This window comes from Chionomys nivalis, chromosome 7 (assembly GCF_950005125.1).
Source record: "Chionomys nivalis chromosome 7, mChiNiv1.1, whole genome shotgun sequence".
NCBI lineage: Eukaryota > Metazoa > Chordata > Mammalia > Rodentia > Cricetidae > Chionomys > Chionomys nivalis.
Window position 1 is genome coordinate 42,318,984 of NC_080092.1, and position 14,043 is coordinate 42,333,026.

General features: G+C 48.9%; 1 protein-coding gene and 1 pseudogene across 1 annotated transcript in view; both read left to right on the plus strand.

Annotated features, from left to right (window-relative positions):
* The window catches only part of Drc3 (dynein regulatory complex subunit 3), a 31,300-nt gene extending 17,830 nt beyond the window's left edge, over window positions 1–13,470 (plus strand). The window contains exons 7-12 of the mRNA XM_057775684.1: window positions 860–1,034; window positions 2,491–2,622; window positions 5,154–5,226; window positions 6,870–6,991; window positions 12,854–12,985; window positions 13,292–13,470. Coding sequence (XP_057631667.1) covers window positions 860–1,034; window positions 2,491–2,622; window positions 5,154–5,226; window positions 6,870–6,991; window positions 12,854–12,985; window positions 13,292–13,405 — 748 coding nt within the window. The 3' untranslated portion in view covers window positions 13,406–13,470. The remainder of the gene's footprint in view (window positions 1–859; window positions 1,035–2,490; window positions 2,623–5,153; window positions 5,227–6,869; window positions 6,992–12,853; window positions 12,986–13,291) is intronic.
* LOC130877976 (threonine aspartase 1-like) lies at window positions 10,180–10,715 on the plus strand (annotated as a pseudogene).
* Window positions 13,471–14,043: the final 573 nt, after the last annotated feature.

A 14,043-nucleotide genomic window follows, 5' to 3' on the forward strand; every position in this document is an offset into this window, starting at 1 on the left:
TACCCAGAATCCAAACACTGTGAAGAGAGTAAGATGGGAAGATGGTGCTTCAACCGTGCTGGCCACCTCTCTTCCTCAGGGACTTATGCTAAGCACCATGAAGCTGTGAGATTTGTGGAAAGGCATCCCATCTCCAGCATCCCCAAGACCCTACCGGGTGGCCTGCCTGAGCCCCAGGACTCTGCCAAGGAATTTTTGGTTTGGTTGTTTTGTTTTGTGACAAGGCCTCACTATTGTATCCCTAGCTAGTTTAGAACTCACAGAGATTCCCTGCCTCTGCTCCCACCCCACCCCCTGCCAAATCCTGGGATTAAAGGTGTGTGCTACCATGCCCAGCCTCCAAAGGACTCTGTGTGGTGGCTTCCTCCATGCCCTTAGCTTAGGGAAGGGAAGGACACTGAGGCCCAGAGAGGTAACTTGCTAGGGTGGGTCCCAGAAGTACCCTAAGAGCTATGGATTGCACCTGGACCACCTGGTTCCTCTCTCCGCTCAGATGAGCCACGGGACAGGCCCTTCTCAGAAGATTAAAAAAAGAAGAAAAGAAAAAAGGGACTCCAGCTCATCTCCTGGCAGGCTTCTTCTAGCTCTCGCTGGACCCCAGTCCTCTGGAAGTCTCTTCTAAGGCCGTTAGCCCTGTTCCTGAGTTCCTTAGGTGCAGGTAGAGATGCCACAACCATCACCTTCTGCTCCAGATTGCAAGCCCCAGATCACTGGCTCCTCTGTTTCCCCTTCTGTCAGAAGGACGACCTGTGGCCTCCATAGTGTTCAGCGTTTCATGCTCTGCAAGGGACTGTCGACATTTTTGTCACAACCCTAGTAGCCTGTTCTTGAGCCCCAAGCTTCCTTAACAGCCACTTACCTACAAGGACAAATTTGTCATCATCTGCCTGAACATTTTCGAGTATGGCCTAAAGCAGCAGGAGAAGAGAAAGGCAGAGTTAGACACTTTCAACGAGTGCATACAGGAGGCCATCCAGGAGAACCAGAACCAGGGCAAGCTCAAGGTTGCCAAGTTTGAGGAGAAGCATCTGCTGGTAAGGCCCCTTCTCCTGTGCCGGGTGCCAGGACTCTCCTCATGTGGAGGAGCTGCAATGTCCATGCCCTCTAGCACTCTCTGAGGCCCCTAGTCTCTGTCCATCTGCCAGGGATCACAGTGTCACCAAAGAGCACCACACACAGCTCCACTGAATCAGCACAGGGGCCCTCCCTCACATCAGATACCCCAAGGATTCAGGGTCACCCCGAAATCATCAGCATTAGTGTTAGCCGTGGGATTATCTGTACCACTCTTCTGCGGATGACGGTGGTAACACCCATTCTTTCTTCTATTCATTCATTCATTCATTCATTCATTCATTCAGTAGGCATTTATTTTCCAAGCCTCATTCTGCCTAGGTCTGGCATGCTAGGGTTCTGATACACATGGTCCCTGTACTTGACAGTTCCCACCTTGTAAGACACTGGGCCCTTTCTTACCTGAGTGACTGAGTGGTCAGGGCTGTCCCAGAGCTCTGGAAAGGCTCACTTCCAGAGAAGGACCTGGGGTCCCCCTGCCAGCAGCACAGGCGGAGATTAAGTCAGGATGCCTTGGGATTTTAACAGAGTGTGCCCCTCTGCACCCACTAAGTCCATTCATGCACAGCCTGCCTGCTCCTGTGCACCCACTAAGTCCATTCATCCACAGCCTGCCTGCTCCTCTGCACCCTCTAAGTCCGTTCCATCCACATCCTGCCTGCTCCTCACAGGCCTCTCATTTTAGCTCATCTTGATTTTTCTTGTCTAGTTTACAGCCATTCTGCCCTTTTCTCTTCCATCCCCTCTATGGCAAAGTATTACTTCATTATGGCTCTTTATAGATTGAGCTAGTAGCCCTGAAGCCTTGAAGGACCTTGAGAGTATTTTTTTCGGTTTGCTGTGTAGCTTGACATTTGTCATTGGTGCTTTTGTCATGTAGAGTGTTTGTGTAGTCAGGCAGTCTACTGAGCACAATACACCCCAGCATATGATATAACACACATACACACACACACACACTTTGTAGACTAGACTGGCCTCGAACTCACAGAGATCCACCTGCTTCTGACTCCCAAGTGCTGGGATTAAAGGTGTGTGCCACCATACCCAGTATGAGTTAGTTTTAAAAGCTTTATTTGCGCAGGTATTTTTCAGCCCTGGCTCCCATCTCTGATGATAAGAATGTCTTCCCCTCCTCCTGGCACAGGCAAAGAATTTCATCTTCTACCTTTGAGGAGATGAGGTAGGTCTGAATGCTCTTTTAGCACCTGCATTTTCAGGTGCCTTCACATGCAATAAGTCAGAGCAGCAGGTAGCTTCCCCAAGGTCACAGAGCGAGCAGTTTGTGAGCTAATGATTGAACTTGGGTACTTCAGCCCCAGGCTCCAAGTTTTTACCTATAAAATCAAACTGTCACTTTTTACTAAGTAACATGTTTACCTACCGAATCCTGAAACACAGGGGTTTTGTTTGTAGAATGTGAATGCCATCCGAGAAGAGAGTGAACTGCCCAACATCGAGAAGAAGCTGATAGAGTGCAGCGATGACATCACTGAGCTGTTCAACATGCTCATGACGCTGGAGATGCAGCTGGTGGAGCAACTGGAGGTAGAGCCAGACTGGCGTAGATGCAGGGGCCTCAGCATGCAGCTGCAGAGCCTCACAAGCATGGCCTCACAGGCTCTTCCCCTGTATGTCCAGTGTAACCCAGTGGACATGCAGGAGAAGACTGGGCAGGTAGAGACAGGTGGGTCTCTAGGGCTCCCTGGCCAATAGTTTAGCAAACATGAGTTCAGGCCAGTGAGAGGAAAACAGGCAAATGGTGCCTGAGGATGTCCTTTGCCTCCACCCAACATTCACCCCACACACACACACACGTGCACATCACCGCATATAAAAATGAGCATGTGCATGCCACATATGCACGCGTGCACACACCACTTTCTTCCAGAACTATTAAAATACATTACAGGCAGGGGCTAAAAGTGTAGCTCAGTGCTTGCTTGCTTAGCACAGACAGGGCCCTAGGTTCCATCCTCAGCAATTGCCAAGTAAAGAAAAGAAAAGGAAGGCACACACTGCGATCTTTGCTGCCTAGGAAATGATTCTTTTGGAGAATGAGAGGTGAACTTGTTTCTCTGAAAATCTCCTCTCCCCCATCCTAGAAGAACCCAGAGTCCCAATATTGTGCAGATTGCTTATTTGGCCCAAGGGGAAGTTCAGGGGTGCATGAAACAAGGTGGACCTCCACTCGGGAACCAAACAAAGGCTCATCAGTGTTGCAGGCTGTGCTTGCTGACTTGGGGGTCGGCAACACAAGGAGCCTGTCACTTGGCACTGGCGAGGGGAAATGAAAAGCACGGCTGTCTCAGATGCATTTGCAGCCAGGGTGACTTGCGTGTTGCAGGCAGCCAGGCTGGGAGTTGGAAGTGGTGTGATGAATTGGACCTCGTCAGATGTTGCCACGGCTGAGCCAAGAGACAGTGCCTAATCAATTCCTCACACGTCAAGTGACACTTCCTACACAGGATAGATTCGCTGTCGCCCAGCACAGCAGCCGCTCATTTCCCACCGGGAATTGCTCGGCTCAAGCACTGCTGAGGCAGCGCCGCAGGGGAGGGCTGCTGCTGGCTCCCAGTCCTCTCAAGCAGGGAGTCTGTTTTCAGGATGCAAACATCTCCCAGGTCCATGCTCTTGACCTGCCCATGTCACCGGCCACCTAAGGCCGGAAGGCACTTGTTTGTGCTTTCTAATGACCTTTTATTCACCAAAATGGTGCTCACACGCATGTGATAATGGGCTCATTTTCACAGCCTGCAGACTGGCCTTGGGCTCCTGCAAATGCCCTTGCGGTGCTAGAGGTCTGTGGAAGGCAATGGAAAGGGTCTTCCAGGGGAGCAGGTTTCATAATCACTTTCTCAACAACATTGAGATCTGCTTAGGCCGCAAGTGCTCTGCTAAGTACTGGGAACAGTAGCTAACCATCAGATAATAGGTAACAGCCTAGGGTAACATCAACATCTATCCAGGGTCCTGGCGTCCTGGCTCTGACAGATAGTTGGTAAATCATTTGGGTGATGTAGCTAATTTAACTACACTAACCTCTAACTGCCACGACACTACACAGAAACCCTGTCTCACATATGAAGAGGCCCAGAGAGATTAAATGATGTCTCTGGAGTAGAGCTGGCTCTTGTGGAGATGATGGACAGATCCTGCTGAGAGGCCTGAAAGGAAGGAGTCCATTCAGGGAGGAGGGGAGTCAGTATATGTGCTCCTGGCAGAGGCAGCTACATAGGAAAAAGGCCTGGTGTCAGAGCTGCAGGATGATCTTGCTTAGTGGGTAAAGGTGCTTACCACCACGCCTGGTGACCTCAGTTTGAGTCCTGAGATCCACGTGGTGGAAGGAAAGAACTGACTCCTACAAACTGTCCTCTGATCTCCACGTTTTCACACACTCACACACACATACACACACACACACACACGCTCACATACGTAATATAAAAAAATTAAATCCTGGGGCTGGAGAGATGACTCAGTGATTAAGAGCACTGGTTGCTCCTCCAGAGGACCCAGGTTCAATTCCCAGCACCTACCTATCAGCTCACAACTGTCTCTAATTCCAGTTCCAGGGGGTCCGACACCCTCACACAGAATATATATAGGCAAAACACCAGTGTACATTAAATAAATCTTTAAAAAAATGTAAATCCCAGAGGCAGTAGCTGATGAGAGCTACTGGTTAAAAGCACTTGTTGCTCGTGCAGAGGACCTGGATTAGGATCACAGACCCCACATGACAGCTCTCAACTATTTGCAGCTCCAGGTCTAGGGGACACAATGCCTCCTCCTGACTTCTGCAGGCACCAGGTGTGTACACTGTGCACAAACACACACGTAGACAGAGCACTCGTGTACATACAAAAAGTAAATCTTTAAAAACATCAACAGCAGAAGCCTTCAAGGGGGTAGTGAGCTGGCACTAGAGAGCAGCAGAGCTCTGGAAAGGAGGGGTCAATCCTTAGCCATCTGCCCTAGGACGTCAAGGGGGTGGTCTTCGCCGCGAAGGGTCTGTGATTTGAGGTGGTGTAAAGGATGGTGATTCACATGTTGACTATCTTCTGTATCATTTCCAGGAGACTATAAACATATTTGAAAGAAACATCACTGATTTGGTGGGACTGTTTATTGAAAACGTCCAAAGTCTATATCCTTTCTGTGATGAGCCCTACCTCACCCCACAGGAAGGCACTGTGGGCTCCTGGGGTTGTCTTGACCTCTAGAGTAGCTAGGGCAGAAGGGCCTAGGTTCTTAACAAAAAGCAAAGGTGGATGAAGCCTCTTCAGAAAGTAAGAGGATATTTAGGAATAGCTCGGTGGAGAACTTGCTTAATAGGAGTGAGGCCCCAGGTTCAATGCCCAGCACTGAAAAAAAGAGAAGTAGAGATTAAGAGTGTGTGAATAAATGGTGGCCACAGAGTAAAGTGAACGCTTTAGATCGCACTTCAGTTCTTACCCAAAATACTTAGCCCCATAGTTTTGCAGAAAGACCTAAGTCCTCATCCCAAAAAGGTGTTTATACCCCTACAGGGCCCTAGTTCATGGCTTTCCATTTATGAAAGCAGAAGAATGTAAAATGTACCAATTTTCATGAGGAAAGAGGCCCTTCCTAGCATAGAATGCAGATTTGGTGACCACAGACATATTCCATAGCACCTGAAGTGTCTCCCAGCACTCAGCAGTGGCAGCCTTGCTTGAGTGCCGGTTTGGATGCCAGAGGGACTTCTGCGCAATAGTCTTGCATGTTCCTAAGTGGGTGATGTTCACAGGGACACTGACATCCCAGGATTCCTGACTGACTTTTTATTGCAGAAAACCACTCTGAGATAAGGCACTACCCACTCTGAAGACAGGGCAAATTATAGGAAAGCTTGATAGGCTACTTATTAAGGTTAGAAACCAACATATGAAACATTATCAGCCCTTTATAGGGGCAAAGTGCTAAGTTCACCCCAGAATGACTCAGGTTCTGTCATCCTGGGGCTCAGAGTCCAGCACACAGTCATTGAGGTACCAAGTGGTATGCAGGGTACAGGGTCAACAGTCTCCCCATAAACACACACACACACACAAAATAAAGACCTGCAGGTGGCCACAGGAACCAGATGAAAGGAGATAGATTCCAGGCAGCAGAAGCAGCATGTTCCAAGACCCTGAGGAGGAACCTGAGAAAACAAGTTTCCAGATGAGGACTTCCGGCCATGTCAGAGAATGGTCGCTCCGGGGAGCTCTAAGCTAGAAACTGGCTACTTAAATCCTTCCTCTTATTCCGGTTGCTGCTGGAGAGGGGTAAGAGGGCATGGAAGACCAGTGAGGCCTGCTGCAGTGTTGGGAAGCCATGAGGGTGGAGAAGTTGATGAGAGTGAGGACCCTGAGGTGAGCTGCCACTGAGGGACAGTAATGACCCAGTATAAGGACAGGAATAACATGGCGGCCTGAGGATGGCCCTGGGCTTTGATGCATGCAGCTTGAAAGCCTTGATGCCTCTTAGTACTTCAAAGCAGATCTTGAACCCTTAGAGCAGCGGTAACACATCAGCTATCCTGCATATTTATGACTCACAACAGTAGCAAAACTACAGTTATGTAGTAGTAACAAAATAATCTTATGGGTGGGGGTCACCACAGCATGAAGAACTGTAGTAAAGGCTCGCAGCATTAGGAAGGTAGAAAACCACGCCTTAGAAACTGGTCTCTCTAGTGGAGATGGCATGGCCTTGTTTAGCAGAGGCCCAGCCACCAGTGGGAGACATCTGGCCTGCTCTGCCCCTGGCTTTAACTCACAACTGCAGGATGGCTCAGTGCCGGGACTTGGAGAACCATCACCACGAGAAGCTCCTGGAGATCGCCATCAACACCCTGGAGAAGATCCTCAAGGGCGAGATGGATGAGGACTTGCCAGATGATGTGCGGGCGGTGAGTAAGGGCGGAAGGACTGGGGCACTGGCAGCCACGGCCAGGGGCCAGAAGTGGCTCGCCTAAGCATGACAAGCTCCTGGAGCCTCTGTGTCTTCACCTGAAGGAGGCAGTAGCCTGCTTTTCTGGGTTAGGGTTAGAACTGCAACACTGGTACACCCCCAAGCCTCATGTCTGGTCCAGCACCACACTGCCCGGGTTTCCACTACGGCAGGTAGTGATGAATACTGGGGAGTCATCATTGGGTCTACACCTCTGAGTTCACCCCAGCTCCAGCAGCGGCACGGAGATGGCTTAGGAAAGGGCTCCAGGCAAGGATGAATAGGCACAGGTCCAATACTTCCCCTCAGGGGCCTGCTTTTGTCCAGACACTGCTGAGTACTATGCTATTTCAGGCCATGTTCCAGTTGCCCTGCCTGCCTCTTAGAAACTGTTCTCCATCTGCAGGCAGGTAGAGCCACTGGAAACCCAGACTACACAGTCCTCACCCCTCCCAGTTTGCCATCTGTCTCAGATACTCCAGGCTAGGCCTGCTTCCCTTGGAGCCCCACCCCAGGTTCTGATGCTCAGTGATCAGCCTCTGGGGTACTCCCCTCCCATCTTTCAGGCTTGCTCCTTTCAGCTGACATTCTGTCTCATTAGGGTTTCTATTGCTGTGATGAAACACCATGACCCAGGCAACTTGGGGAGGGGAGGCTTTATTTCATCATACAGCCCGCAGGTTATAACCTCGTACTAAGGGAAGTCAAGGCAGGGACTCAAGCAGGGCAGGAACCTGGAGGCAGTAATTGATGCAGAGGCCATGAAGGAGTGCTGCTTACTGGCTTACTCCTCATAGCTTGCTCAGCCTCCTTCCTTATAGAAGCCAGGACCACCAGTCCAGAGATGGCACCACCCACAATGGGCTGGGCCCTCCCCGATTGATCACTAATTAAGAAAATGCCTTACAGCTAAATCTTATGGAGGCCTTTTCTCAAGTGAGGCTCCCTCCTCTCTGATAACTCTAGCTTGTATCAGGCTGACACAAACCCAGCCAGTACACATTCTATCTGGCAGACATGCTCACTTCAGTCTCTATGTGCCTTTCTTGTCCTTGCCATTTAGATCTCAGCTCAAGTCCTAGCTTTCCTGAGAGGCTTTCCTCGGGTACCTCTCACACCCCATCCGTCAGGTCACAGTTTTAAATTTAGGTTCATGTCGATTTGTTCCTACAACTCTTCACGCTTCACCTAAGCTTGCGAAGGAGACCAGAGATGATAGTCCCGCCACCATGGACTGCCTGTGCTGGCAGGAGCATCCAGCATGGCAGCGGGAATGATTTTGGAGCTGGGTGGATGAAAACATGTATTCACTAAATCTTTGCCTTATCAGGAGCTGGGCTAAGCTGTGCAGACAAAAGGCCAGCAGCCTTGGCCCCGTAGCCTCTGTTCTGAGGCTAGGATAGCAGGGTGCAGGGCCACAGTCACACTAACCTCCTCTCCATACGCCACTTACAGAGCCCATTGTTGACCAGACAGGAAAATGCTACTTTGCCCTAACCAAGAAGCACGTCTCCTCTGAGAGGTTCTGGAAGTCTCTGACAGTATTCATGGAGCGGGTAGAGTTCCTAGGCCTGTGACACCAGTGAACATCATCACTGAACAATGCTCACTCCCTAGTGACTCTAGCACACAGTAAAATATGGGTCCCAGAGGCAGAGAGGCAGGTCAGTGTGCCCTCTCACCCAGGTGGCCCTGTTTAGCACAGTAGTGTCTGGCAACCAAGATTCTTCATTAGAGGATTACCACCACTCAACCTGTTGACCTCACGTGACCTCATTTCCTCACCAAAGGAAGCAGCATTATCACTCGAGGTTGTGAATGAGAACGCTGAGCAAGGCAGGCTCTGAGATGCCTGGTGAGAATGGCAAGGGTCTGAATTTTGACTCTAGTCTCACAGACAGCGCTAAGCCTGTAACCATAGTTGTCTCTGCACCCATCCCTACTCACCACAGCTGACAGGCATTTTGGGGGTGCCCATGGTAGCAGGCTAAGGGGCTCTGTCTCTCTGCTAAAGGGAGTCTTAGACTCACTAGCAAGACTGGAATAGATTACTGCCTTCAAAGCCTCCTGGTAAACTGGGCAGTGGTGGCACACACCTTTAATTCCAGTACTCAGGAGGCAGAGGCAGGCGGATCTCTGAGTTCCAGGACTGCCAGGGCCACACAGAGAAATCCTGACTCCAAAAACAAACAAAACAAAAAACCTGGGGGAGAGCCAGTGAAAGCTCCTTCTTCTTACTTATTTACAGTCAGAGACAAGAAATCCCCAGAAACCCAGCTGTCTTTTGTAGAAGCAATAAAATGGCCTGCTTTGTGCGGAGAAAAATATTGGCTATGAGAAAGTCTGAGCACACCAATAGCTGGCGCATACTGCAGTCTCTGAGAGCCAGCCTGTCAAGAGCTGGGCACAAAACGGCCCCTTCAGTCCCCAGGTAGACATGGAAAGTAGGCACCACTCTGTTTCCATGCAGATGGGGAAAGTGAAGCCCAGAGATTACAGCAGTGGAGCTGTGATTCGGACCCAGGCAGCTTGATTCGACAAAATGTTTCCTGGGCCTATAGCAAGAATGGTCCAGAAGAGGAAGAGGGCTGAGGATGAAAGCAATCTGGTGTCTGCTACCCTGAGGTCATTGCACAGATCATGATTACAAAGCTACACGGCTTAGGGTGTTTCCAAAGCACCCCTCTGAAGCCAAATGCTGCTGGTCATTCACCCTCCTGACCCAGCTTTCCAGCATTTGTGTCCTCCAACCTGGGCAGAAAATTCAAGACTTCATCCAAGCTGAAGAGAGACCTCAGCGCCAACAGAAAGGAGGGATGTTACCTGCACTCTTAGGAGCTCTGGACATCCATGCAGGAGCTGGGTTGGTGCTCAGGTCTGCTCCATGGGAGGAGCTGCACGTTCCCAAAAGCTACTTGAAGGAAAACTAGGGTTGATGCTGCAGCTGTGCCTCTTTCTGGAGGCAGAGGCACTGTGAGTTCGAAGCCAGCCTTGTCTACAGATTGAGTTCCAGGACAGTCAGGGCTACACAGAGAAACCATCTCAAAGGGGGAAAAAAAGAAGAAAGAAATAAAAGAATAAAAGGTAAGAAAGAAGGAAGGAAGGAAGGAAGGAAGGAAGGAAGGAAGGAAGGAAGGAAGGAAGGAAAATGATTTGGGCATTTGAGATACAGAAGGTGCTACGGTTGTGGCTCACGAGGGGAATGTTGCTGCTTTTGTCTCCAAAGGAGACTTGGCCATGAAACATCCAGGGAGAGATGGGCTGGTTGCTCTTTCTGGATGTGGCTGCTGAACTGAAAATACTAAATCTACAATGACCCCTACTCTACAACTGTGAGTACCTCAGGAGTGGCGAGCATCTTGTGTGCAGCACATTGGCTGGAGAATGTTCATAGCTTTACAAGCTGAAGATGCTCACCTGAGCTGCATTGGACACTATGCAAAACAAGTTTGTAAGTTCACTGTCCCTCAAAAATGAAGGTTGGTTATGAGTGCACCACGAAGTGACAGTTCTCCAGTCCTGCACACACTCCTAGTGGAATTTCTGTGGAGCCACACCATGAAGGATATATGTCAGCCCAGGACAGGAAAGCCAAGATTCACATTTCAAGACTTCCTAGGGCTGTGGCAAGACAGTCAGCAATTAAAAATGGGGTTTGCTGCATGGAGAACCCAGTGAACTGACCTCCAAGCTAAATATGAAGTGTCTGAGTGACATTTCAGGACCTGAAACTAGGTGTTTTATCTTCCTTGTTCTTTAATTCCTATTGCAACCTGGGGCACTATGGTACTTAGTGCTGATTGACACTCAAGTGGTCAAGCAAGCTGGAGCATGCGTAGGTGTGCACAAATGTGCGGTGTCTGTGCTTGCTTCTCCCTGATGGGATATGACTTCAGGTGTATCCTATAATCTGGAACAAGCAAGTCATCTTTACAACTTGTGTTTTGAACTGTTTGCAAGTGAAACCCAAAGTTGTAGGAAACTTTCATTTCATTGAGGGCCCAGCTGTGGTTGACACAATGTGGACAGAATGAATCTGCTTGTTTAAATGACTTGACCTTGATTGTGGTCCATTTAGTAACAGTGTTTTATTCATTGGTCTAAGTGGATGTGTTCTCATCCCTCACACATGGCATTCTTTCTTTAACAAAGAATGGTTTCAGTGAAACTTTCTGGCAGGGGTTTAAGGTCAGAACCTTTTAAAGCGATAATCTTGATGAGAGTTTTTCTTTCATGAGCTATATGAAGCTTAAATAATGTTTAGTTATGTAAAGTCTTTATTTGTGTATAATGGAATGTTATGTACAATGTAACACTGTAATAAGAAAACAAAGTTTCACTTGGGAGGAAGAGACAGGCCAGCGTGGTCTATAGAGTAAGTTCCAGGACAGGCTCCAAAGCTGCAGAGAAACCCTGTCTTGAAAAAAAAAAAAGCAAAATTTATGGGTAAATTCATAATATCTTTGTTCTTGTTCAACTATACTTTTAAGATAAAGGTACAAAAGCAAAAGAAGGCTATTACTAGGTTCCTTACTCCTGAGCCCTCAGCGTGCACAGGTAGGTGTTCATCTTTTGATCTGCTCCGAGCCTGGCCTGCTGCCTGAGTAGGGAAGGAACTGAATGACTTCCCGTCATTCCTGTGGTGTGACTGTGCTGCTGATCCATTGTCCCACATCAGCTAAGCTGGCTTTCCTCACATGGGATTCTGTGGTGAGCCAGCGTCCCCACAGACACTGTTCTGAAGTGGAGTGCGTGCACAGTAAGATGGAGAGAAGTAGGTTGTTTTCCACACAACTTTGTACAGCATTCAGGACACTTTGAGAGTCTTGAATATTCCTTTGGGAGCCAAGAGGTGTTGGATCCCCCAAGTACTTGATCAAAGAATACTTCCTTTTGCAGAAACATTAAAATTTCAAGATCAGACATACATATTTTTGAGCGTATTAGGCTGATACTCTAGCAAATGAAGCAAAGCAAAGTACTGTTGTGTATCTCTGACTCAAAAATCCAAACAGATGTTGGTACATCTGGGATTTCAGATTTTCTGTTTGCAGGGGTATTATAAAGACTATGCAGATATTCCAAAGCCAAACCCCACAAAACCTGAAGCCACATGCACCTCAGATATCTGCATTATCTGCAGTTTCTTAACAGAGGACACCCGGGGCCTTTGCTATTCTTGTGTTTACTGGTACCTTGGGCTCAGAGTGGGACAATGCTTTCTCAGAGCTTCAGCAAGCTTTCCCAGTCCCTGGGAATGACTGGGATGCATTCCCCATTCCAGCCCGAGTCTGCATCTGAGCCAGCCAGCCTTGCTAGATGGTAAGTAGTTGTACCAGCTTTCTGTAAGGACCACACAATGTCAGGAACAATCCAAGGCAAAGCAGGTCCCAATGGAATGCAAAGCTCGATTCTGTTGAATTGAGAATAGCGGAGACAAACAGGAGGTAGACACCTATCAACTTACAGGGCCCACGGTTGGAACAGCCTGGAGACCCAGCCAGACCTGACTATCAGAGGTTTAGGACTACCTAGAAAGAGGCTTTGTGAGAACCGATATGCCTAGCGAGGCTGCCTTGGCTAGCCACCTGCCATCTCCCTGGAGAAAACATGTTTTTGATGGGGACCACAGCATGACACCTGTCATGGCTCAGGTTAAGAAGGCTGTTGCCCAGAGATGAGCTGGCACAAAGTGACTGATACAATATGGGCTCCCCACTAGATGTGGCCACACAGCCTGGGGACTCCCAGGGACCTATTTTCTATGCAGCTCAGGGCATAATGACACACACGATCTCATTTAGACCTTCTCACTTTCCAGCTCTTTGTTGACAAAGACACAATTGTTAATGCTGTCGGGGCATCGCATGACATTCACCTCCTGAAGATTGACAATCGAGAAGACGAGCTGGTGACTGGAATCAATTCTTGGTGTGCACAGCTATTAGACAAGGTAACGAATGCCAAGCCACCCAGCAGGCTGGCTCAAGTTTTCTAGCTATGAGAGTGTGCTGTTTTCCATCACAAAGTACAGAAAAGAATTAAGGATTGTAGAATTCTGCAATGAAGACAGTGTGGCCCAATCATACCCTTGAACCCATATACTTCATTGTGTCTGTAACTCTTGCTTCAGAGAGAGACCAGCAGTGCACGTTGTGGGTGGGGCTCTGAGGCGAACATCTTCCTTCCCTCTCTCGGGCCACAGTAAATGATGTCAGCTGTCATAGACAGAGCACCTGGCTTTCCTTCCATTCCCCAGATTCACAAAGATGAGATCATGAGGAACCGCAAGCGCGTGAAGGAGATCAATCAATACATCGACCACATGCAGAGCGAGCTGGACAACCTGGAATGTGGTGACATTATAGACTAGGTGTCAGCCAGAGATCCCGGGATGGACCCAGCCCCTGAGAGTTATGGGAATTCCTTAGTCCACACCTACCCCAACACCCTTGGTAATAATTCTCAATTAAAAAAAAAAAAGTCTTAGTATTCTCTTAGCAGGAGACCATGGCAGTGATCATGTATGAGCAGATCCTGAGCCACCTACACAGACATCTCTGGGGTGGCCAGCAGTCGGATGGAAGTGTGGTGATGGCAGAGTGCTAACCCCATGCATGCGCTAGAGCTCTTCACTTGGCTGAATTTTTCCCTACTCCTGGTGCTGAGGACCAGAGAAGTGAGAGGCTGACGCTCCTACTGCAGCACTGAGCTACAACAGCCTGGGCTGCTCAGCTCAGAACATGGCTGCATGATCCAAGTCAGGTGCTCAGCCTGTTCTCCAGGCACATCGCCCTCCCACTAGGCACGGCAACAGGAAGCAGAGCCTGCTGCTAAGACTGTGGAGGTGGCCATGTGGAGACGATGCTCAAGACTCCCATTGGAAGATGAGAGGAAAGATGTATGTGTTAGCTTCCCATTACTGTAACAAACACCATACACAGTCAACTTATAGAGAGAAAAGCTTTATTTTAGATCTTAGTTGCATAGTTCAGTTCATGATCAGTTGGC